Below are 27,533 nucleotides of genomic sequence, written 5' to 3'. Positions count from 1 at the left end.
TACAATATCAGCTAATCTAAAACAACCCGATAAATTGTTTGCTATGTTTGACAAGATCTGGAATAAGGTAGATGATCAACATTATCTAATTAAAACTTCATAAATTGTAATAGCTTTTGTGATACATCAAAACAAGATTGTCGAATTGTAATCAAGTGGCAAGGCCGTAGTCTGAACAAATGGCATGATCTTGTTCTCAATTTCTAGTTTTACAATAGATGAAGAGAGGATTTTTTTCCAACATATCTTCTGAGAATATGGAAGAAAGCTTCTGAGCTGCAACTCTTTTACTCTGACTTGATTTTGGTAACATGATAGTTTCATCCATGGTGTGCTTTTTCCTGTAGGATGAAAGTAAACAAAGCATGACAACCTGATCGGTGTCGACAAAAGATATTGTAAAGGCATTGTGAATTACTATCACAAACATATTGCACCTCTCTACCAGCATCACTTTTGCTTCTTGATGGTTGGGACTTGGGGTCTGCAAAGTGACTTAACTTTCAGCTAAGGATAACACCTATGCTTATGCAAATAGAGTATGACCGACTCGATGAATCAATGAAAAGGGCTTACTTACATATAGGATGAAATTCTGGAGGAGGCCAAGAAGGGTGAGTCTCCGGTCCATGGTAGTCGATCTCTAACATATCCAGTGCGCTTAATTCTGATGCTGAAACTCACCAAACGTTTCCTTGTAATTTAACAACCAACATCATAACTTCAGTTAGTAGTTCCAGTGATCAAACCTTGGAGATAAGCAGCTAGGCCCATGACCATCATGATCGCAAGAAGGGCTGTGGCAACAACAGGTACACAAGAAGTCTGGCTCATATCAGATTATCGAGTCGTTAAGAATGCCAATGCTTGACAAATTTAGGAGAGGCACAACACACATCTCGACCAACTTATGAGGCAATGATCCGGGGAGCAGAACAGTAATAACTGGGCCAGCAGAGGGGAAGGTGGCAGATGACAAATACAATGACCAGCTCGGCGGGACCAGAATTCGCAGGCAGTCGATAGAGGAGCCACGGAGACCAGTGATTATGGTAGAGACAGCAGCAGTTGGCGAGGTAGCAGATACCATCCTGGTCAATTTCCTGGATGGACCACCTATAACAATCTTGTTGATTCATCATCTCCAGGGGTTGCCAATTATTCATTTGCTAACAGCCACATTGTCTGATGAGAAATTGCAGCGGAATGAGACATGATCCAGACAGCTGCATCTCTTGTCCTTTATCTTCTCCGTCGGCAAATAATGCACGATAATCTGCTTCCTCAGTCCACCAGTAAAGACCAAAACTTTCAATCAGTTGGCATACTGCAGCTTGTTCATAGCAGTTTGAAAGCAAGGATGGATTACAGCAAGCAGTGCATTGCAGTGCATTTTGAACTATGTCGGTAAATTCCTCGGCTTCACTGACTTGATCGTTTCAGAAGCAAGCAATCTCTAATCATTAATGGGATGAATAACTAGATGTGCAAAGCCATAATGAAAGAAACTAATTCAAAGGATGAAAAAATAAATAAAAGACATGGAGGCAGATGGTTTATTCTAAAATAACTTCAGGATCCCAAGGTTGAAAAGAAAAAAAAAATACAATAATACATTACAAAAAGGGAATTACACAATCTCATCTACTTTTTCTTATGCTTGCAAATCTCTCGCATATGTGATATAGATCACTGGTTCTTCGCAATCGATAAAATATCAAACCCTGATGGTTGCTACAGATCTTCACTTGATTAAGTTATCTGTGCGGCAACAGGATCTGAGTTGGCCTTGACCAGATTGTGTTTCCTCTCTTCCTGCAGCGACCGGCATAACGATTCAAGCTTTTCTTTCTGGTTCTTTGTTTTTTCTAGCTGTTTCTTCATTAACTCACGCTTTTAGGACAACAGAAAATAATTAGGCAGTGTCAACAAACATAATAGCAGTTAGACAGAGAACTAAAGACATGACAGTGGTAGGTCATGAAAAATATGTAAGCAAGAATCTGGACATATTTATCATAAAAATCAACTATGTTTGTCCCAATTATTTAGTATAAGCTACATCGATCTTGTCTTTTAATTAAATTATTTTTTAATATATCAGCTAGAGTTTTTAATCTCCCTCTAAACCTCTACCTTAATCTATTTGACTCTTCTAATTATAAAATCTATTGACAACTTTTAAAGGTGTTCATATCATCTCTTCTAGGATCTCTTTCATCACATAAAAATTATAATCAGAAAGGAAAATTTTATTTTTCCTAAAAGAGAAACTGCAAAGAAAAAGAAAAGGTTACTCTGTGTTTCACAAAATCCTGATTTAAATAATGTAGAAAGGACAAATAGTATGACAATCTAACCTTGTTCTTCACAACCATAGTAACATATATAAATTTGTGTATTTTTTATATGACTAAGTTGTATTAAATCCTCCAAATAGGTTGGTTTAACATGAATTGCTGAGAATTCCCTAGGTTTACCTATATATGTACGCATACACACACGCACATCATTTGATTTCAACCCTTCATAATCTTCAGTGGTGTCACAGGGTTTGACAATTTTATATTTAGGTAATTGAATCACTAATAGCAGAAAAAAAGATCAGTATAAGGTCGCTCACACAAATTGATAGTAATCATGAAACATGGTTAGTTCTCTATAATGAAACCGATATCAAATATTCATGATTTAGCTGATAATTGCAGATCCATTATAAAATTTCTACAAGAAGAGCACAACATATATTTAACATTTAACATTTTCACATATAGCTAATCAGAAACTAATTTATAGATAAGAATGGGCAATCAAAACTCTAAAAACAGCAAACTTTGGCTGGAATATTACTGCACAGATATCAGAAACTGTAAAAAACTGATGTATGAGTAAACCATTAAAAGGTGTGTTGACGAAGAAAGTAGGCTAAGGCTATAGAACATCTGTACATAGCAGTCGTTTTTGGATGGACTAGGGAATCCATGGAGTTTGAAATTGTACAGATTAGGGCGCTATTCCATCTAACAAGTTTTCAATAGTTTAGGAGAAAGGGAAGATTTTCTTAAACTCAGAAATTTTTTCACGAAAAATGAGGGAAAGATTGGAGTTCAGCAGAAGCATCATTTATATCATTCAGAATCATCACTAGAGTCCGTCTGATAATCATAGAGCTAGTATTTTTTCCACATCATTTAAAATCTACAAATAAATGGTAATCACTGAATTCTTGTTTGGTATATTCATATGAATTTTGTTCAAGGCGTGCTCTTGATAAGAATTTTAAAAAGAAAGATCATGAGACAACTGAAAAAATTACACACGTCTTCCATGCTATCACACTGATCAGCTGAAGCACATGGTAAAAAGTTGAGCCAAAAGCAAGTTAAATTGGCATCTACAACATTACCTCCTCGATAAGCTTCACAATTGCTATATCTGACTTCTCACATTTGCCCTTCAAGAACTCATTTTCTTTCTTGAGCTCCTTTATTAATTTTGCCATCTGATCAAAGTTCAAGTTAGAAAGAGCAAGTTCAAATAGTTTTGTTTAATTTCGATAGGAACAGAAGAATCAGAGGGTCACATGCAATATCAATTAGCAGTTGATCTAACCTTTTCCATCTCCAGCTTAAATGCTTCAAACACCTCATTACTTTTTGACAAAGCATCCTGGCATAGAATTTGAAAAGTATTAAACTGAATCTAGATATATAGATATATATATATCAAAACAAAAAAACAGTTAGTGACCAAAATATAATAAAAGGAAGATATGGCATAGTTTTCAAAGTTGGGATGAGTTAATCCAGAAATCTTATTATCAATCATACCACAAAAATTGTAGTTATAAAAAATACAACTAAAATAAAAAAATACAATATAACCTTAAAAATTAGCTAAACACTGCCACCAAATATATATCACAACAGTTAATTGTACTCACTCGATAAGACTTGAGACAGGTTGCAACTTACAATGGCATTCTACTTTCAAAGTAGAATTGAGACAAGAAATCAAAGTCTATAGATCGCACAAGTCTACAAATGAAGTTGACTGAATTGGCCAAGTGCTCTCCTCATCAAACTGCTACAGTGAGTTTCAGCAAAGAGGAAAGGTAGATTGGAGTTATTCCTGGTCCAAGAGTCTAAACCCTTATTAAGTTTACAGGGATGGCTATTGATAAGGTTTGGAGTGGCACATGTTAGCAACTCAAGTTCAGTTGATTGGGGTTATTCTCCTTTTCCCACCTCCAACATCTATTGAATCATCACTACTAATACTTGACAATCTCATCAATAAACATAAAATTGACTTAAGTTAAACCCTTTGTCAACTACATGAAAACAAATAAACAATCTAGTCAGACTCAACCACTTGCGATATAATTACACCAACAGGAGTAAAGCTAAAGGATTAAAACCCTAAAATTTAGTGGTACTATTATTGTTTGCTCTGTTGCAAGCTTGCTAGTTAGGCGTTGTTATATTTTAAGTTTTGTTTTAAGCCTTACCATTAAGGTAAAGGTAACCATATCTTGTATAGGAGGATTAATAATTGTTTGCATAGGAGATGATGAGTTACCTATAACTGAAAATTTAGGATCAATTTTACAAAAGGATTGGGGGATTCAGAGAAATGTGTTATATAGAATACAAGAAGGATAGTTAAAAATTTAAAATGAAAGAGAACAATAGGTATTCTTTGTGAACATAGAATTCTTCTAAAACTTAAAGGGAAGTTATATAAAATAATAATTAGATATACTATGTTATATAGAGCTGAATGTTCAACTATGACACAAGCCCACAAGCAGAATATGCGAGTCGTCACGATGAGGATATTAAGATGGATGTGCAAAAATAAAAGAATGGATAAGATAAAAAATGAGATCATTAGAAAGAAAGTTGAGATTGTGCATATTGAGAAAAAAACTCTAAGAGGCACATTTAAGATAATATGAACATATACTTAGACAATCAATAAATGTTCCAATTACACAATATCAAATTATAACAAATAGACACATTAAATGAGGAAGAGGGAGACAAAAGAAGACTAGAATAACAATGATAAAACAAAACAAGATAAAATTTATTTAAATATAGATGATGATATAGTAGAGAATAGACCCAATGACATAGAAGGATCCATAAAGCTAACCCCACCTAATGAATAATGCTTGTTGTTCTTGTATTTTGTATCGATAGACATAGGCAAAACTTATAATTTTCATTGCCAATCAGCACATGAAATAGGTTCAAACCCTTAATTCAAAGAGAGTGCTAGGCTTCTATAACAAAACTTCCATGAGCGACAATGACATCTTTCCACAAGTGATCACAAGAATAGGCTTTCATGAGCATGATGGAGCTTCCATGAATAACTATGAAGGTCAAGCTTACCATAAATGACCAAAGGGCTAGGCTTCTACAAGCGACTACATCAAAATTTCAAGAAGTGACCATGAGGGTTAGGCTATCACAAGTTTGATGGATAGGATTCTATTGTTTTATTGCAATACTAATTTTGCGGTGGAAGCTCAACAATAAGGTTCCTCTTCTTCCTAATTCCTCCCTCCTTAGTGCCTCTAGCATCGTGTATTAACAAGGCATACCTTATTCTTTTAGTCGAGATCTAAACCCTAGTTCAAAAAGATATTTCAAAATTTAATTGGATATAATCTTGTCTTGTCAACAAAAGATAATGTAAAACAACATAAAAATTCATGAATTTCTTTTTTTAAAAGGATTATACTATTCTAAAAGTCAATTTATATGACAAGAAAGTGACCAATTTTTTTTATAGCAAAAAATGGCCAAAACCTTTGTCTATAAAGACTAACTTGATGAGCAGATCTGTGTTATGCGGTGTCATATCATGTTGTACGATTCACTTTTAGATTGCCATGATTCGTGTGTGCCCAGCATTGCTAGCTGTTCAAAAACAAAATGTTCCTCGTGACCTTTAAAACTAGGTTTAACCTTTGCCAAGTCAACTCTAGATTTAACCTTATGATCATTAGAAAATGGATGAAACTGTATAACATCCAAAAACTGCTTCAATAGAATGTGCAATATTAAACACATTCAAAAACCTGGAACTGCTGAAATCTCTCTTCATCAGCTGCTAGTTGTGATCTTAAATTTTTCTCTGCTGTCAATAGTTGTGAAACCTGTTCAGCATATAATTGCATCTGTGTTTGTTCCTTGGCGGATTTCTCTTCCTGTTGCTGAAGTTTGAGATCAGCAAGCTGAAGTTCTAATGCCTTCTGCTGTAACTGTACAAGTTCAATAGATGAAGTGAGAGCAGTATGCCTTAAAGTCAAAAATAGAGTATGCCTTAAAGTCAAAAATAGATTTAGATAAATAAAGATGCTAAAATTCTTGCTTGTAGACCTTACTTTTTGGCTGAAGTGTTGCTCAGACAAAGCGTACTGATCAGCAAGGAGCTTTAACTTATTTCTCAGTCTAAAAGAAGGAAAGAAATTATAATTCAAACAAATTACCACAAAAAAACAAATGAAAGGGTCATCATTTGGCAAAGCAAATAAAAATGGAACACGTTGAAAATGGATTTATTAGTAAGATAAGCAAAACATAAGCATTTTTAACATGTGATAAGTTGAAACATAATCTGCATGACATAAGCATGGCAACAAGGTGATGCTTAACAGCCAATATGCTACCAAAGTAAGCATTAACTGATTAACCAATACATGTGAGAAAAAAACCAATATTTATCCAAAGAAGATAATAGTAAAGCAAGGACTCAAGAGTCAATAGTGTAAGTTTACATAGTTTTACACATAAACTGTAGTAATCATGTGTACATCAATTGATTCCATTATATCCACATCTCATACTAAATGAAGGATACCGATTCCTATTATTAGTCATTTGTGCCTCCAAAATTGAAGGTTTTAACTGATGATTCACACAAATAACCTACTAGATATTAAGCAGATCATTAGGCTGTCAACAAAACAGTAAAATAATGCAAAATAACCACAAGAGGACGACCTTTTCTGCACCATAGGTTACTAGTAATGACATATTTCTATTCATAGCTACAAGTATTGCAGGAAATGGACACACATAAAGTACATATTGAATTATATTTCTACAGCTAGGAGGATATAACAGTTGCATGCACGACTCTATCCTGTCATGCTGAGATAGAGACAAACGAAACAAACAGAGAAGCAACAATTTTTTAGTATAATTGGAGCACAAAAAGTGATATTGCTTACCGCAACCGGCCCAGTATCACCGGCCCCACGGCAAGATACAATCTTTAGTATAATGGTTCTATAGAAGCAGGATATTCAGAGATGTCTGGTACCAAACTTGTGCATGAGCTCAATTTTTTTTATTATTAACTTGCATTTTTCCATGCAATGGTGAAGCAGCAGTATACTCAGAAAAATCACACCAGACTTTGAGAATTAAAATGTTCTGACTAATGAACTCCCATCAAGGCATCAATAAAGAAGCTAATTGTATGGTTTACTAAAAAGAGTTGGTCTAAAACAATGGTGGGTGAAGAATCATAACTGGGTGTGGAGGGTCCACTACAATTAAAAACCACAGAGTAAAGGCCTGATATAATGCTGTAAATACATTCATCATGCATGCAGAGTAATGAATGCATGTCTCAGTTAAAATTAAACAATGTCTTGCATGAATTGCTACCACTTTATGGGCACTAAGAAACTGTTCTTTGGTACCTAATTGTTTGTGATGTGATTTAGAGAGTGAATGGTGACTAACAGATAGGCAATGATGAAAACTTCACAAAATTATGATCAAAACACTTGCAATGCACATCTAGGTGACCTGGAACTACTCAACCAATCTTTTTAATTTACCTTCGAATTCATCCTTTTGAGGAAAAGAAGCATTAGCCTACAGCTTGACTGAAAATTTTTGTTAACTACTAGCATTTGATACACTAAGACTATTCCAAAGAAAGAAAGAAAAAAAATTCTAAATAACAACCCTACTCAGTTTTAATCATTCTAAGATATCCTTCTTTTAATACATCTCAAGAAGAATCTCTAACCATCTTACATCTCATTTTCATTGAGCTGAGAAAGGCATTCATCTTTTTGCACCTCAAGCTTGTTGCTGATATCCTAACATAAGAGTGTGAAAGTTAACTAATCAATCAATTCTTCAATTCTTTTGCATGGAAACAAAAGTACAAAACTAGGGCATCTAAAAAGTGAACGGTTCTAGTAATGAGAATTAAAATATAGCGAGATAATGCCAAGGGAAGTATGTCTCACAATTGATTACCTAATTCTAGAAGTGACACAATTATGATAGTCCATGCATCATACTTCAAAACTTTTTTGTTAATGCAAAAGCAGAAAGTGGACTAAAAACAGCAACAATGCACACTATTCATGGGATTGAAAAGTTCCGTGCCTAAGATGGTCAGTTTGATTAATCTAAGAAATCCTAAGTCCACAAGGCTTGTGAGAAACAAAAAAAAAAGCAGCTAGTTAGTGCATTTTCCAACAGTTTCTTACTGTTACATTAGGAATTTCCAATTCCTTCCACTTGGAACTGTTATTTTTCACTCAAGGTTTACATATGCGAGGGTGTAACCAGTTTTGGAGAAGTTTTTTGTTCAGTGGTAATCAATCATTTTCACAATAGATTGTTAGTTTTAAGAAAAATTAGTTGGTCAACAATCAGTTTGAATCAAGGTTGTCAAATCATGGTTTGTATTGTTTGAATGAATTATCAAATTGTGAATCGTCAATTGTATTGCATCATAAATTGTAAGGTTCATTCGGATGAAACATTATAAAATATGTTTTTAAAAAAAACATTTTTATTTAGAATAATTTAGGTATCTAAAAGTATATAAAATAATATAATATTTCATTTAATAGCATAATAGACGGACTAGATGCTTATTTATAATAAAAAATTTAAATCCATATAGTGATCATTTTATTTCATTTCATTAAGACTCAAAATGAAAGAAGTAATAGGAATCTTCCTCATCAAATGTTGTGACAACTTGACATAGGAAAATTATTATGGATAAATGGAAGATAAATTAGACTTAATATGACTTATAGGTCACTATCAGTGTTATCTTTAATGTCATTATATGTGTTGGTATAACAAGATTTATTATCTCAATCATTATTAGATGTTGAGTTCATAATGGCTCTCAATTGTTATCAGGTGTCAAGTTCATATTGACTATCATTTACTTTGTGTTTCCACTTGATATGCTTTTTTTAATGTTTATTGTTACTTCAAGACTTCACTCTATTCTTCCATTATACTTCTACAATATAATATAAAATTCATTTGTCTTCTTTTACAATAAATTTGAATTAATTTCTAGAATATTAGGATAGTTTAACTTCTTGACGAGACATTATAATTACCATCAAATAACATTCCTACCTTAATTGCATCATTGAACTTCGTAGACAAATCTTGTCTCATGTTCTGTCCTTCTGTAGATACTCTTTGGCATTCATCCTACAGAAAAGATCATACCATGTCATAAGCCTGGTTTGACCAAAAAAAAAATAGATATCATATTCTAAATTTGGAAATGTACCATCAGCATTTTATTCTGACGTTGCAACTCCCTGCAAAGTGACTCAAGCCTCTCACGGATAGAGATAGCTGCAAGAAACAAGTGATTTAAACAGGACATTACAATATTTTTAACCATGAAAGAGAATAGGATATATGGGCAAGTTACTATTTCCATACTGAAGTAAAACAAAATAAGGACTTCCCCCTGAAAAGCTGACTAGTAACAGGCAGGCCCACAAATGAGCCAACCCGAATCACCTGGACTGTGGTGAGCAAATTTAATAAAAGAAAATTGTCGAGATTGTGCTGCCATTAAGTTTTAACCAAGCTCACCTAAGACAAGGTTATCCTTACAATTTAGTTAAAACATGAATTGTTCTCATTTTAACAATCAACAAATCAGTTGGAACTATAAAACGTACAAGATATCAATAATAACATACACAAATAGTATCATAAATATATACATGTATTATATTTCTGTATAGGTATATTTGAATCGAAATGCAAAGAGAACAAGAGAAGCTTGTCATGAAACAAGTTAAGCTTACTATCCAAACTTTTTTATTTTATATCATTTTATACAATAAACAAGCCTTTCTGGAGCTTGAACATATGTTCAGTTATAGCTCTAGAAACAGGAGGAAACTAGACATCAGGATAGCTATTGCTTGTTTGTAGCTCTTACTCTTTAGTTGCACCAATCATCTGTGCAGCAGGCCTTACTAAAAATCAGATTTCATGAATTTCATACAAGCCTAGTGTGTACCTCTGCTTTTAAATCCACTAGAAAATACCCAAGTTTATTTAGAAAAAAGGTTAATGAGCTAGACGACACTTGACAGAAGCAGCTTGAAGTTAGTTATTTCAAAAATGAAAATCTTGATAACCAAAATCAAGGGTTGTCAAGGATTTGTCATTCTAGAGGATGTAAAAGAAATATCAGTCTGCCAAAGGGATTATATTTTACAATTTTTATGGACTGCTAAGGAATTCAAAAAACTATGTCAGATGTTCTTTGAGAAAATAGGAAATTATGTATTTAATTAAAAAGTTAATGGAGAAAAGAGTATATCAAAAAATCCTATACAGACTCTATCTAAATATGTATTAAATTAACTATTTTTATGTTTAGACCCTCATATATTTACATAATCACAAATATTCAACACTCAAACTAGCTCAAAGGTATTATAAACAGCTTATTACAAATAAATTCAGCTCTAGGACCTTATAAAAGCTCAGTAAACTTGCTAGCAGACATGTAATGATCCTTAGATTGCATATTATCTATAAAAAAAATGACAATCTATCTCTCTGCATTTTGTCCTTTCATGAAAATAGATTAGTGGCCTGGAAACAGCCTCTTGCAAAAAGTAGGATAAGGTTGCGTACAATGGATCCTTCCCCGGGACCCCGCATGGCGGGAGCTTCGTGCACCGGGCTGCTCTTTATGAAAATAGATTAGTGGCAGCAGCAGTATGCATAGAGGCCTGATTATCATAATAAAGCTTCAATGGCTTAGTATGAATCCTTCCTACCACAGATTAATTATTTAAGCCAAATACACTCCCATGTGGCAAGAGTCGCAGCACTATATTCTACCTCAGTGCTTGATTTGGTCACTACAATATGCTTTTTGATTATCCAAACTGTCAAATTTTGTCATAAAATGACACAATAGTATTATAACACGGAATATCTATCTATAAGATAACCAGCTCAATTTGCATAAACGTAAATAATCTGAAGATGAGTTTGATTGCATGCATTCTTGAGATATTGAAGAATTCTTAAAGCAACCTAGTGATAGCTGTTATGAAGGCTCAAGAAATTGACTAAGAACACTCATGAAAAATGAGATACCAAGTCTAGTGGCAAAATAATTTATTTTATTGATCAATTTTTTGTACTTGTCTGGATAGGAAGATGGAAACTTCTAAGCCCCCGGGGCAAGGTTGAGTTGGCTAGTGCGGAGCAGAGTTGCTACCATAGGGCAAAGGTTCAAATCTCGGCAAAATCAAGGAAAAAAAAACCCTCCTCCGCATTGGCCAACTACAGCTTCCCGATTTACCCCCTCACAGATGGTCGTGGAGTCGACCGTGTGGAGCCGCTGGGATGGCGGATTCCACCTTTTTTGCTACCTGGATAGGAAGATGGCTCTCTTTGTCTTGGCATTAGTCTCGCATAGGGATCCACAGAACTATTTACAAGTGTAGCACTTATATAACTTGATTAAACATATCAAACACATATCACACTATTAGATATAAATGCTTCAGGTTGCATAAGTCCTTGGTTTCATAGTGTTGATACAATATCACTAGTGTAAGCAATGGAAAAACATATGCAATTTCCAGCTTGAGGTAAAATGAGATACTAAGGGATTTGATTCAGTTCTTACAAACTAGATAAGAGCATAACCAAATTTAACAAATCATAACCTAGGATATTGTTTCTATTAAAATTGATTGGCTAACCATTTACCCGATAACTCAAGCTATTATCAAAAGAACCAATTTATATATTCATATTATTAATACTTTCCCTTCGTATATGGATGGGTATACTTCACTTGATTAGTCCAACTCCAACATATAGATTGATCTAATAATATTTTTTACAACAACAACAACAACTAAGCCTTTTCCCACTGGGTGGGTTCGGCTGTATGAATCCTTTTACGCCATTGAGCTCTATCTCCTATTATATCATCATCTATATTTAAATAAATTTTATCTTGTTTTATTGTTGCTAACCAAGTCTTTTTTGGTCTTTCTCTTCCTCATTTGATATGCATGTTTATCATAGTTTCACATCGCCTAACTAGAGCATTTATTGGTCGTCTAAGTACATGTCTGTACCATCTTAAACGTGTCTCTCGAGTTTTTCCTCAATAGATGCAACTCCGACTTTCTCTCTAATGCTCTCATTTCTTATTTTGTCCATCTTCGTATATCCTCATCTCTGCAACTCTCATCTTCTGCTCATGTGCTCGAGTCATAGCCCAACATTTAGCTCCATATAACATAGCAGGTCTAATTGCGGTTTTATAGAACTTACCTTTACGGTCACATAAAATACTCAACGTTCCCCTCCATTTCACTCATCCTGCTTGTATTCTTTGTAAGACATATCTCTCAATCCCTCCATCATTTTGTAAAAATAATCCTAAATATTTAAATCTCTCGGTTCCGGACAACTCGTCCTCTCCTATCTTAACAATTGTTTCATTACTTCTAATATTGCTAAACTTAAATTCCATATATTCTATCTTCAATCTACTAAGCTTAAAACCTTTCCTTTCTAGTATTTCCCTCCAAGATTCTAACTTAGCATTTACTCCTTCACGTGTCTCATCTACCAAAATAATATCATCTCCAAACAACATGCACCACGGTACAGTGTCTTGAATGTGCGCAATAGGGACTTAGAGCTGATCCTTGATATAACCCTATCTTTATGGAAATGCTTGGATACTCACCTAGAGTTAATTTTGTCATTACATCCTCATACAAAGCCTTAATTAGTTCAATATATGTTACGCTAACATCTCTCTTTTCTAAAATTCTCCATATAATTTCTCTTGGGACTTTATCATAAGCTTTTTCTAAGTCAATGAATACCATATGTAGATCTTGTTTTTGCTCCCGATATTTTTCAATTAATTATCTAAGAAGATGTATAGCTTCTATTGTCGACCTTCCAGGCATGAACCCAAATTGATTTTCTGTCACTGTGGTCTCCTTCCTTAATCTTTTTTCTATTACTTTTTCCCAAAGTTTCATAGTATGACTCATTAGTTTAATACCCCTATACTATGCACAATTTTGTATGTCTCCCTTATTCTTATATAAGGGAACTAGAGTATTTATCCTCCATTGATCAGGCATTTTTTTCGTTTTCAATATCATGTTAAATAATTTTGTAAGTCATTCAATACTTTGTTTCCTTGAGCACTTCCATACCTCTATCGGAATATCATCTGGTCCAACGGCTTTTACATTGTGCATCTCATTTAAAGTTTATTTTACTTCTGAAGTTTGAATTCTACAATAAAAATTAAAATTTCTATGCTCATTTGACCTAATTAAAGTAGCTAAGTTAAGTTGGTCATCTAAACCTTCATTAAAAAGTTGATGAAAATACCTCTTCCACCGCTCTTTTATTTCTCCATCGTTTACTAATACCCTATTACATTAATCTTTAATACATTTTATTTGACTAAGATCTCTTATTTTTCTTTCTCTCACTTTAGCTATTCTATAAATATCTCTTTCCCCTTCTTTTGTATCCAATTTTTGATATAACCGTTCAAAAGTTTCATTTTTTGCTTCACTCACTACTTTCTTAGCTTCTTTCTTGGCTATTGTATATTTTTTTATAATACCTTATAAGCTATTCATTTTTCCTTCACTTTCTCTTGTACTTTCTCATTCCACCAACAAGATTCTTTACTTAGTGGTGCATGCCCCTTTGACTCAATGAGTACACTCTTAGTTACTATTTTCAACTTTGATACCATCTTATCCCATGTTGTATTAGAGTCACCGTATATTTCACCTAATGCTTGCACTTCTACCTTCCTTAAATATATGTTGCTTCCCAATTCCCATCCTTTAACTTTCACCACTTAATTCTAGGAATTGTATATATTTTCTTTCTATTGATACTATGTTTGAGGCGTATATCCAACATTACTACCCTACATTGGGTAGTTAAGCTTTCTCCAGGGATGACTTTGTAATCTTTACAAATCTTTCTATCCTTCTTCCTAACCATAAGAAAGTCAATTTACGATTTATTATTCCCACTTTTGAATGTGACTAAGTGTTCTTCTCTTTTCTTAAAAAACGTATTAGCTAATATAAGGTCATATACTATCGCAAAATCTAATAATATTTTTTAGCATGATCAAAATTAACACTGACTTGCTAGCCTACTACAATGCTAAAAGTTGATTGATTAACCACTTACCCTAAATGCTCAAACTACCAGGAAAGGGACCAATTTACATACTTATATCATTAATAGTTTCGATCATACAAAGACTTTTAAATTTCAACGCAGAATTATACTCCACCTGAACCACAAACATAAGTAGCAACTCCATGTAGAACTCAAGGTGATCACCATAAAAAAATATTCTGGACATTCAATTGATATAAAATCTATTGGGACCAATAACCAATGTAAGAAAGAGACAAATTAAAGTAATCCTACCCATAAGAGAGATTGTGTCCATATAGCCCACAACATATATCTGTGCATCCTTACGCCACAAATTAAGGTTTAAGATTGTCAATAAGCATCAAGTGGCTATGGCCTCGCAGCAGCCTAGCAGGCTGCCAATTTCTTTTTTATATTTTTTTTTCCTTTCTTCTTTTTCCCCTATTTTTATCTTTTTCTTTACTTTTTTCGATAGTTAATTCCTTTTCCTCCAATAATTTCTTTCCCTCTTTTATCTGTTTCTTTCTCTCCATCCGTCTACAATGTAAACAAAGACTAAGAATTGATAAGAAAGATTTCTTTCCCTCTTTCATCCATCTTTAAGAGTAATAGAGACTAAGGAAAAAAAACTTTAGGATGAAGATGGAGACGACTTATTAGGAAAAGCATCTATAGCAATCAAATATTAATAAAAATATTTTTTAATTATATATTTTATATTGAAGAAAATAACAAAACTGTATTGGCATGGTATGATATGGAACTGAAACTGAAACCGTAAACTCTGACATGGAAACCTTGCGATGTACACATGTACTGGATGGAGGATATCAGATTTGGATCAACATCTTTGTTTGCTTCAATTGTTTAAACCTTGGCAGGCAATGATAGCATAAAGTTATCAGAAAAGTAAACAATCAGACATCAGGCATGCTTAAGACAATGTAGGATGTCAAAAGTCAATATTGAACATTGACTAACATTTCAATCAATCTAGCTTTGCAGTAGCAATAAAATCATGCTGAAGATTTTCCCCGTGAGAAAATGCCAGTGCCAAATTTTAGCTGGATGATCAATCTCGTGTTATCACTGATTTGTTTACCCAGGCATTTGTTACACAGGCAAGAACATCATATAGTAAATTTTCTTCTATTGCGTCAATAAAGCAGAAAAACAACTAGATCTAGCATACAATATGAAAGAAGCTAAGCCTTCACACCTGTAGGCTAATGCTTTGTGTTGGGCAGCTAGGTTTCAAACCATAACAGACTTGCAAAGGTAATGATATGGAAAATAATCCGCATTTGGAATAAATCTAAGTAATATTGCTACAGGAAGATTTATGAGGATCTTCGACTTGACTAAGGTGATACCTAAGCTACTTTGCCAACACTTTAAAAGTACCAATGGAGTTTGCTCCTCGTTTTCCATTGTTTCTGGGCAAACATGAGGATGTATTTTTAAAAGAAGAATGAACAAGCTTGCTAACTTCAATTTTGTGCAACGGAGGACTTAAATCTTTTATCTGGAGGTGTCCATTTAATTCAAAGAGAACCAAACCAAACCAAACAGCATTGAATAAAATGAAATTTCTTTTTAGGTTGAATGTTTAGAAACTAGATCGAACCAAATTAATATGTAGACCAAATTGAATCTGAGCCAACAGATTGCTTCAATTTAGTCAAGTTTGAAGCAAATTTGCATTTAAAACATCATGATTTGTAAAGTTTATTAATCAATTCTAACATTTTATGAATTAAAATTTGTTTAAAAGGCTATAGTACACTAGATTAAATTACCATATTGTAATGTTTTCACGTGAACCTTATAAAATATGGGTTACTTGTGTTAAAATTTAATGACAAATGTTATATTTTATTATGTAAAAGTGAATAAATCAGTTTTCTGATTTTGTCTTGTTTACAATCAAGCAAAACATAATTTTGTTATGCTAGTGAACCAAATTAGTCCTAGACCAAACCAAACCCAATTTTTTATTAGATCATTTTGGTTTGAATTGCATATGTGGACACCCAGTTTTTAGCCACATGGACCTGGAAGAAAACCTATGTTGACAACACAAACCATTATAATGTAAGTTGTTTGGAAGTGTCTAACATAGAAATTCATGATCTATATTTCTACCAAAATTATGTTTTCCAATGTTTTCATGTCCAATTTTTGTCCTTATACAATCCAAAGATGATCCATCTGACAGTTAAGAAGTCTATATATATATATATTGCATAGTTAAGCACAAAGTGAAATCTCATCAATGCATAGAACATATGAATTGAAATTTGCAATACACTTATGTGAAGTAGAATTTAACCATCAAACTCAATTAAAAGATTTCAGATGGGAACTGAATGACAACTTTATGCATTTGGATTTCAAAGATATACTAAAGAGAATGTGTATAAAATAAATTAGTCCATTACTATTCTCAGTTGAAATGTAACATAAAGAGATTACAATACCATCATGCGCAGTTGATTCATTAAGATGGGAATTTACTGATTTAGTTATTAAACAAACAGATTTAACTAAGATACAGCCAAAGACAGTCATGAGTTTAGAATGGAAGTGGAAGGTTGAGTAATAATTTCAAGGATTTAGAATTGTGGACAGCCATACTAAAGTTTATATAAATTTGTTCAGCAACTCACCTGCATCTCTCTCTGCTACCACTTTTTGGTACTTCAAAGTAAATTCAAGCAACTCTTTATCTGACTTTGCGTTACGCTTTACAATTTTACGTTTTGTTTCACTGCTTTCCTGAAAGACCACCGAACATAAGATGGTAATTAGACCACAGGAAGTGCTAAGAGACAAAATGTTTAAGAAGTTGAAACAAAATTACCAAAAACCATAAAGCAGCATTGTTACATCTAAATTATATAAAAGAAATGTTAACAAATTATAAAGGAATTTAAATATTTAGTAGAATATTGTTTGAAAGCAAGAAATATCTGCAGATTTAGCCATCTAATAAATATACAAACAAGTACTAATTATCAATATATTTTTCTTGATAACTTGGTAGGAATATCAACAACATATTCATTTAAGCTTATTCATACATGTTAGAGCATATTTCCTAGCCGGGAAACAAAAAAAGAGTGTAAAAAGTGTTGGACCCCGTGGTTGTTTTATGTGATCAACCAAGTTAGTTAGGTCCTGTTTGTTTTTTACCCCTGTGTCTAAGTGTGCAGGAACTTAGGAGCCCAGGAAGTCGAGCGGAAGACGCAGCTAGCCAGAAAGACGACACAGGAAGGGAGCCGACGGGCTCGGTGCGTCCGAAGGACGAGAGAGCTGCGGAAGAGTACACTAGTAGACGAGAAGAACATGCGTGACGTTCGAGGGACGTAAAGCCGGGACGGAAGATTGCTCGAGGAAAAGGCCGGGAATTGGGCTCGGGTGAGCCCTATTCCGGATGGCCACAATCACCCAAGCTATCGGAGCATTGGAAGCCAAAAGGAAGTGTAAAGGAGCTGGAATGCTAGCTGAAGGCGCCCTCAATGAAGCAATGGAGGCGCCTGAGTTGTCCTCAACCTTGGAGGCGCCTCCAACAAGTGTTGAAGGCGCCTCCATTGTGCCTCCAACACTGCTTGAGGCGCCTCCAAGCTGGTCAACTCGACCGTTTGAGCGCAGATAGAGTTTTATCCGCTTGACTTGGTTGGAGGCGCCTTGGACCTTCGAGATAGGATTTCTAAGTGCTATTTAAAGGCCCCTGGAGCTAGGAAATCATTATTAAAACAAGCATTCAATTCCTAGCAACTTGTGAGCTCTTGTAGTGTGTAAAAAGGCTTCTCCGCCTACAGTGAAGGAGACATTCTAGTGGAACTGTGCAACCGCCTTGATTAACAACTGTCTTGGTTGTAACCAAGTTAATTTCTTGTCTCTTATTTTAATTCTGCCTTTTACTTTAATTGTTGCTATTTATTTTGAGTTGAGAACCGAGGAGGGTATACTCTTTCATTTTGCAGGCAATTCACCCCCCTCTTGCCGGCCCCTCTACACCAACAAAAAGTAGCTACAAAGCTAAGTTTAACAATCTCGCCCATGGTAGTCAAGATTGAGATACTGATATCAGAATCTTAAGATATTAATTGACTCAAACAATCCAGATCCCAAGAAGGACCTAAATTGGGCTAAGGATCTCATGAGATTACGATCTGACCCAATATTTGGTTGCCATTCCTACATAAGATCTTGGTCCCAATAAGATCGACTAGATATAGATAATAGAATATATATTCATGTTCAATTAGACATTTTAAAAATTGATATTTATGACAACGGAATGGGAGCCTTGGCGCAATGGTAAAGTTGTTACTTTGTGACTAAAAGGTCACGGCTTCGAATCCTGTAAACAGCCTATTACAAAAAGCAGGGTAAAGCTGCGTACAATGGATCCTTCCTCGGGACCCCATATAACAGGAGCTTCATGCACCGGGCTGCCCTTTTAATATTTATGACAACAATCAAACTTGTATCCCACTAAGTAGTACTCGTTATATAGATCCTCCTAGGTCATTAGGTTTGATCACTTACTATATTATCATTTATATTTAAATAAATTTTACACTATTTTATAATTGCTAACTAAGTCTTGTTTGGCCCGGAACATTTATTGGTGCTTAAATACATGTTCATACCATCTTAAACACGTCTCTTAGAGTTTTTCCTCGATAGGTGCAACCGCGACTTTTTCTCTAATATTTTCATTTTTTATCATGTTCATCTTCATATGTCCGCACATTCACCTTGGCATCCTCATCTTTGCAATTCTCATCTTCTACTCATATGCAGCTTCATAGTCCAACATTCTAGTCCATATAACATAACATATCTAATCGTCGTTTTGTAAGAGATATCTTACAATTAGAAAGTACACCTGATGTCCTTCACTCCTCCATTTCAACCATTCTACTTATATTATATTTGAAAAAATATTTCAATTGTATAAATTTCATTTTAAGTTCCATTTTTTCTAATTATTATCATTATCATCCATCTTAATTATCAATATATTTCTTATTTGCTACTTGCTATGTAAATATGAAATAATTTAAGATTTTTTTAAAAATTTTAATTATCCATTATATTATAGTGTTGTTTATACTTCATGAAATTAAATGATAATGATTAAAATGTTCAGAATAATACCATATATTAAAAGTGTATATATATTGTGTGTGACAAATTATAAAAGTAAATATAGTTCTAAAATACATTAATCAAATTGTAGGATCTTTCAAAGCTATGCTCTGATCCACTGGTCCAAACATATGGACCTCTTTCAGTTCATAGGTACGATGTAGATCCTGACAATCTTGATCATTATACAAGCCAATTTGGATATAACCACATATTATATGAGAAATAGAGACGAATTCCAAAAACCAAAAAACATTTACTCTTGAACTTATTTCTAATAGATAAATATAACTTTGAAAGAAACCAAACGGATCAAAAAGGCAGCAAGGCCTGGTCAAGCTAAATTTTTCACTATCACACGAATAATGCAGAATACAACTAAAGTGAGCCAATTATTAACTTTTACATTAAAAAAAATAGTATAATAGAGAAAAAATATATATTAAGCATCAAGTCTAGTATTAGATTAACACATTTTATCCTAGCATGATCCCAAGCAACTTATAAAATCTAAACCAACAAACATGAACAAGCAAGATTCACTTAAATACAAGTTCTTCTATGGTAGCATGTTGTCTACAAAACAACTAATTAACCTATCATGAATTAGGAAAAAAAATGTTATTTAGGTCTACTAGGGGACATTTAATTTCAGGTAAAATATGCCACAACTATTTGTCTGGTTGTGCATATGAAGAATGAATCATAACCTATTTTACTCTTTGATAGATGATATATAAAGTAGATGACACATGGGGAAGCATAGCCCAATACCTAGGCTAACCGAAGCCAATCCCTCTTTTTCTTTTTTCAATTGTATTATGTTAAGAGTCATAGTAAACTTATATTTATAGTAGTTCAACTCAACTCTTTCTTTTAGAGTCAGACAACATTAACAGGATAGAAATATGATAACTATGAACTATGAACCTGAAAAGCCTTTGTATGTCATAGTGTGGGTAAATAACCGAACAATAAATGAAAGTTAAGTCTTTTTTTTTTTTAGAAAATGAAAAGTCTAATAAACTAAATCAGGTTAAAATTTTAAACATATAAAGATGTTTATTTATTTTTAGTTTTACAATTTCTATAAGACAGTGTTAGGCAATCTGGCCAATAAAGGAGACCCCCGACTATTGTTCGAAGCTTTCAATAAATATATAGATAGGTTTTCTCTTCTCTTTTGCAATCACTTATCAAAGCACACAATCCCATGGGAGAGCTGACCAAGGCTCATTAATTTATCCTAGCAACATGCCAAATCCTGTGATATTGAACACTAAAGCTGACATACATACTGAACACTAAAGCTGAATAATTTGATAAACTTTTTTTCTAATTTCAACTGTAAAAAAAAAAAAAAAAAAAGGAACGAACAGTTGATAGGATCAATTATGATTGGCCAGAAGGCATTGGTAGTTTTGAATTAATACCATCATAACAGGTTGGGTTGGGCTGAATTTGATAGTTGTTTCTTTAATATTAAAATTTTTCTCACTTGGTTAACTATAATTAGTTATATAGCAAAGGACCATCGAGTATGATGAGTACAAAATTTGTGCGTCGAAGGAAACCTAATTGTTTTTTTTAGCTAGCACCAAATAGCTAGCCCTTCGGGCCGACTAATCCTAAGACCATCAAGTAAATCTAGAAGTGCTCAGCCTCATGGAAGTTTCCCACCGACCATCAAGTAAATCTAGAAGTGCTCGTAGCAGGTGGCCCTGCAGCCAACATGCAGGCTTGTCATCCCACCGGAGAAAAATACCCTGCAGTACGCTGTAGCTAAGAATCGAACCATGAGTGCTTGGAAGACTGCATGGGCACCTTGACACTGCACCGTAGCTCGGGGGGTGAAAGAACCTAATTGTTGCACATATACATGATGTTTATGTACTGAGTATCTTATCACATTGAAAAGTTGGGACAATAACTTAAGACTGAATTATCATTTGAAGCCAACCTTTGAGACGGATAAAAGCTCAAACCCAAACTTGGATTCACTTGTATGGTGCTCACAATCTTGTTCTTTCACTATGAATAAATTTCCCATTTTACTGCATTAGATTATTATTGTATTTAAATTTAACAATTATTTTGCAATATTTTTCTTATGTAAGAAAGATGAATTTATTGGATGTTCACTTTAGTTGGTAGTTGGGTGAAATTTTTTAACATGATTTCAGAATTAAGCTAAGAATGGACAAGAGAAAATATAACTCAAGCCCTCATACTGTGGCTCATGCCAAGCTAGATCCATGAAATGATCAGAAATTCAGGTTAGACGTCATATAATCTGTTGTCAAACTAGTCCTCATTTGGATGAGTTCGAAACATGTATTGCCAATAAAGACTCTTTCCTGCACGTGCATCTTTGTATGGAAAAAATGCAATTCAAGACTAAGATTTATCCAAACAATTAGAGAAGTGAAAATCACAACATGCGACCAACCCCAAATTCCACATCAATGGATCTTGTAGAGTTTGTTTAGATACTTTGCAAATGCATAAATATATATATAGTAAATGGTAAAATCCACATATTGTCACAAAAGAAGTGGATATAATACCTTGAGAAACACCCTCCTTTCTCGAGTCTAGTGAAGTAACTGGCATACAAAACTATCAAGCTATTAACTATCCAGTTGTGCAAACTAGAGTAAACAAGGAAGACTTAAAGGGAGATCAAACATAAGTAATTAGGACATGTACTGTACTCCTCATGGAACTACATAGTTTAAACTTTAAACAAATTGGTTGGTACAATTGTTTGTAAAACAACAATCTCTTTGGTTGGATAATGATAACAAGCAAGTTGTAATCCATTTAAAGATAGATCATATCCATATTAATGTAATGTTCATCAAAATCCATTTTTCATAGAAACAACTGTCAACCACTCAAAGCTAAATCATATCAATGTATCGACACTAAATCAAAGAAAATGGTCTAATCCTAATTAAAGAAGCAGTTGAAAGGTGAAATATAAAAGGAAGCAAACCAAACTAACCTCATTTTAATAGGACTAGAATATAAAAAAATCTATTACAACAAAAACGAACTCAACTATTAGGCACTGACAGTGAGAGATTCACAAACTCAATGCCTGTGAAAGAAGAAAGGAAAAGGCAAATACTACCTGAACAACATAAATATCTATGAGATCTAAGCATCCTGAACTCTAAATGCATGTCGATAATATTGTTAATGTAATTTTTCAAGAAATTTAAAAACTCACTCAACAAATTATATAAATTTTAAGCAATCAGCATATCCTGGTATGCATTTTACCTTTAGATTTGTTGGATGCAATTCCATCATGCCCTTTGTTTCTGTAAAATCCAAGTGAAAAGTAGAGTCAAGTTATCTTCTTTGTATCGCTAGGATTACTTGCATTGAGAAAAAATAACACGAGATGGGCATATTCTTTGTATAGCTAGCATCCATGGTTAGGCAATAGAAATGATAAGAAAATTCAAACATGCATGCGAAAAATATCATTAATATACAGTATGAGAATCTCTCTCTTAGACACTCATTTACAAATTCTTAAAGCAGTTATTTCTTAACATTTGTAAAAAAGGCAATAGTGGAAGTAGGTTCAAAAAAGACTTTCTTTAATGCTAATGAAATAAATTGTCCGATAAAAAAAAATCGGTACAATGTCAAAAGTATGGTTTTACTATGTTTCGGTTCTGTCAATATATTTAAATTCATTTTTTTACTTTTAACATTTTTTTATACATCTGACTTATTTTGTTTGAGCATTATGATACTACATTGTTATCAAACCTAGAAAAGTGTCTAATCCCATTATTTTCTTCCTTCAAGCAATGACACAATTTACATTCACATTTCCTCTACTCTCTAGTGAGATTGAATAAGGCAAATACCTGTCTCATATTGCATCAAATGGCATTAGAGTTCAACCTAGTTCTCATTATTGCCACCTCCACTGCCAACCATATACTACTTTGTCGATGTTGGCGTGCACACAAATCCACCTAAACATCAGATCTCCTTCACCTCTCCACATTAGCCCAAAACAAAATATCATTGTTATCCACCCAATTCTCCACCAGCCTATCACCCTAACTCACATTTTCACACCGCCTAGAAATCTCAATGGGTCATACAAACATTGCAATGCTCCAAATGGGGCATGACTGTCCATTGTTGTACGCTCTTAGGGCTACAAATACAATAATAAAAATCATTGAAAATTATAAATAACTTAAAACAAAATTTGAAGAAAAAACTGAAATATTAAATATGTTTCAAAAAATTTATAGCAAATTTAGTAATATTTTAAAGCTTTTTTTAAGTCCTTTGCGTTGTGACTCCGTTCACAGCCTTTTATTTTTCCTCCATCACATTTTATCTCTCTTCAATCCCTTGTAATGCTTCCATGGGGCTACAAATAATAATAATAATAAACATTTGAAAATTATAATAAATAAATAAAAAGAACTTAAATGTTAAAATAAAAAAATTATTAAAACTGCTTTTAAAAAATTGTAACTAATTTAGCAATATCTTATGCTCTTTAATCCCTATGCATTATGACTCCTCTCCAAGGTTCTAAAATTCGCTAGATGTTAATCGGGTGCCAAACCAGCGCCTAGTGCCTAGGCCGCCTAGGCGAGAACTAAGCATCACTTGGTGGATTCCATGTATCAACATAAATTACATAATAAATCATATACTAAAACTCCAACACAATAACATCAAATTTAAAATGAGTTCAAAATTACACAACTAATAAAATATCAGATATTTATTCTACTCCTTCGTCTCCATAATTTTCAACAACTTGTATTTCATCGGACACAAACTCAATATCATCATTATGATCCTCCACTTCTTCTTCTCAATTATTGAACTTAATATTATTAAAAAATAATTAAATATAATTTTCTTTACATAAAACTAATCTATCAGTAACTCGAATTAAAATTGATACATCATAATTATATAAATTAATTATTTATTCATTTAATTAATTATTAATTTAAATAATATATATTAAAAATAGTAAAAAATCAGAATATCGATTAAACAGTAAAAAAAATAAAAAAATAAAAAAAATCAGAATATAAATCTGATTTATTAGAATTTTCATAATATCAATTAATAAAATTTATTAGTTTTTAAATATATTTTTATTATATTTAATTGGGATAATTTAATTAGGCTTTATTAAAGTTTATTCGAAATATTACACTTCAGTTGGGAATTGTTTGAATTAATTAAATTATTTTTGATAACACTAGGCGGACGCCTAGACCGAAATTTAGAACACTGCTCCTCTCAAACCCCTTTTTCCTCCCTCACATGGAAAGACCACCACATGCTCATATCCTTCCACTCCTACATGCTTTAGCCCTATGGAGATTGTGTGCTTTCTAATAGTTTTGTAGTTCCTTTCCTAAAGTCCAACGTTGTTTCTCTGCAACAAAGCAAAGTATGTTGTACCACTTTCTAGTCTTCTTGTTGTTCCAAGGAGGATGTATCTACTCGCAAACCTATGAATGTGGACCCAATTCCACATTGGTCCTAGATCACCCATTAGTAAGTTTCTTTTTGATACTATAGTAAGACAAATCATCAATTAGAAAAAAGAAAGAAATAGGGAGTGGGATCAATGGACAAGATCCAATGCAAGAGCCTCGTAGTTTTTTAGAAAACTAAGAAGAGGGATGCATCGCACCAGATTTCATACAAAAAATGTAGCAGAGTAAGGGACTTGACTAAGACATGGTGGAAAACTATGATAATAAATTGAGATAGCAATGCATCTTCTCTATACTTGTCTTGTCAACCTGAAACGATCAAAACTTCTAAAATTAAATGTCTTGGCTAAGTTTTTTTTTTAACATTTAATTAATTTTTAAAAAACAACATCAAGTCCCAAACCATCTACCATAAAATTTATCAACTCTTTATAACCAGTATTACTTGTCAAATAATACATCCTAAAATGACACAAGGTACTAACACCTCCATTGTAAGATATATAGCTACCTAAGTGTAAAGACCTTGAAATCAAAACACTCCAGTATAGAGACATAGAGGACAAAAAGAATAGACCAAAAGACTAGAATGCAAACCCTAGAAACTTCAAAATTTATGCGTTACTTGCTAAAATGACAAAAGGAAAGGAGTTTGAACAAATAGCAAGAACCTCATCAAAATCTAACATGCATAGACCAATAATTACACTACCCGATTGTATATTTAAGAAAGAATTAAGTGAATTTCTTAAAAATCATAAAACTGGTAAAGAGCATGAAGATGAATGTACTGGTATCGGATGATCTATAACGTGGATATCAGTCATATTGGATCAGTAGGATTGGTGGAATCATAATCACAGGGGGAAAATTTAAAAAACGAAAAGAAAAAAATTAATAACATAAGAGAATAAGTGTTTAAAAAAGATAAATCAGCATGATTTACTCTCGACGTGGTCAACCTTAAAAAAAAATCACTAGGAAGGTAACACTAGTATAAACAAAACTCCATATACTAAATAACACCACGGAAAAGGGGAGATTTTTCACCTGTTTCCGAACTCTTGCTGTCTCTTTGGCTGTTTCCCTCAGTTGCAGTACCTAACAAAACCTCATCCTTCGGTATACTTGACTCGGATGCCTCATCACCGGGTTTCGACTCCAAAATCTCACCTCGCCCAGATGAATCGGGACAATCTCCTTTCGTCAAAAGGTCCGCAGATGTGACGTACCTCTCTGAACCATTCGCCAGAGGATCCGGAGGAAGGGTTTCCGCCCCTGATCCGGAGGGCGGGGGATACGGGTCCACAAGCTGTTCGACCGATGGCTGGAGATCGACGAAGGCCTCTTTGTAGTCGGAAGGCGGCGGCAGCGGCGAGGGAGAGAGGTCAGCGGAAACCTCAACGAAGCCGTCGGGCAAGGAATCAGCTTCGGGGAGGCGGTTTGCCAGAGAAGATTCCATTTTCTACAGAGCACGACAGGAGAGAGAGTAGTGAAGACCGATCGTTCGCAGAGAAAGGGAAAAAGGCGAGAATCAGGATCGGAGCAAGAACGAGAAGAGAAGGGGTTTCCTCACGCTGCACTCTTATAATTTATTATCATTAGGATTATGATTAATATTTGAAAAAAGTTCAAATTCATTTTAAATATGAGAAATCTAGAACAAGCCACCTTTTTATTAAAATAAAAAGTTAGAAAATTCATCAACGTTTCTCTTTTTTCCCCCTAATTGGTATAGATATTTTGGGCAAAAATTAAATATATATATATATATATTATTCAAAGGGCACTCCTCTTTATGCATCTCAAATGATATAGATTGATAAATTATGAAAGATTTTTTCCAATAATAATAATGTATGTAGAGGTGAGGTAATTCGTATGACTTTAATATTCATTAGGAATCGACCTAAGTTTATCCATGGCAACATCACTGTATGAATCATCTATGCTAACCCATGGGAGCAAAGGGTACTCCTCTTTCGTTTATTATCAAAATAGCATCTCATACTATAAAGTATATTTTTATTTTTGAAATTATCTTTATTTTGTTACGTTATAACAACTATGAAATCATAAATACGATGCAATTATAATAACTATGATCTTATAATTATTATACAATTATAGCATTTATAATTTTAAAACTACTACAATTGTAAATTTATAACAATTATGAGATCATAGCTTATATAGCACAATGTTAACTGGTGTTGATAAAATAAAATATCAACTATGATTTGTAGCTATTATATATAATGTCAACCAACGTTAACCAATGTTGAGTAAAGTACTCATTGTAATAATTAGATAATTGCTATATTATAGTGTTATTAGT

At 33.4% G+C, this 27,533-nt stretch overlaps 1 protein-coding gene across 1 annotated transcript; it reads right to left on the bottom strand.

The window, feature by feature from the left end:
- Positions 1–436: 436 nt before the first annotated feature.
- Positions 437–26,770, bottom strand: LOC121971813 (alpha-taxilin-like). The gene is made up of 13 exons (XM_042523265.1): positions 26,246–26,770; positions 22,974–23,014; positions 17,192–17,300; positions 9,592–9,659; positions 9,432–9,509; positions 8,070–8,134; positions 6,401–6,467; positions 6,095–6,277; positions 3,613–3,669; positions 3,407–3,502; positions 750–1,893; positions 581–673; positions 437–484 (listed from the first exon to the last, which is right to left on the bottom strand). The coding sequence occupies exons 1-11, from the start codon at positions 26,655–26,657 to the stop codon at positions 1,753–1,755; spliced, it is 1,317 nt and encodes a 438-aa protein (XP_042379199.1). The 5' UTR covers positions 26,658–26,770; the 3' UTR covers positions 437–484; positions 581–673; positions 750–1,752.
- Positions 26,771–27,533: the final 763 nt, after the last annotated feature.

The sequence above is a fragment of the Zingiber officinale genome, chromosome 4A (genome assembly GCF_018446385.1).
Source record: "Zingiber officinale cultivar Zhangliang chromosome 4A, Zo_v1.1, whole genome shotgun sequence".
Lineage (NCBI taxonomy): Eukaryota > Viridiplantae > Streptophyta > Magnoliopsida > Zingiberales > Zingiberaceae > Zingiber > Zingiber officinale.
The sequence above is the reverse complement of the archived record's forward strand: the minus strand, read 5'-3'. Positions and strand labels throughout refer to the sequence as shown.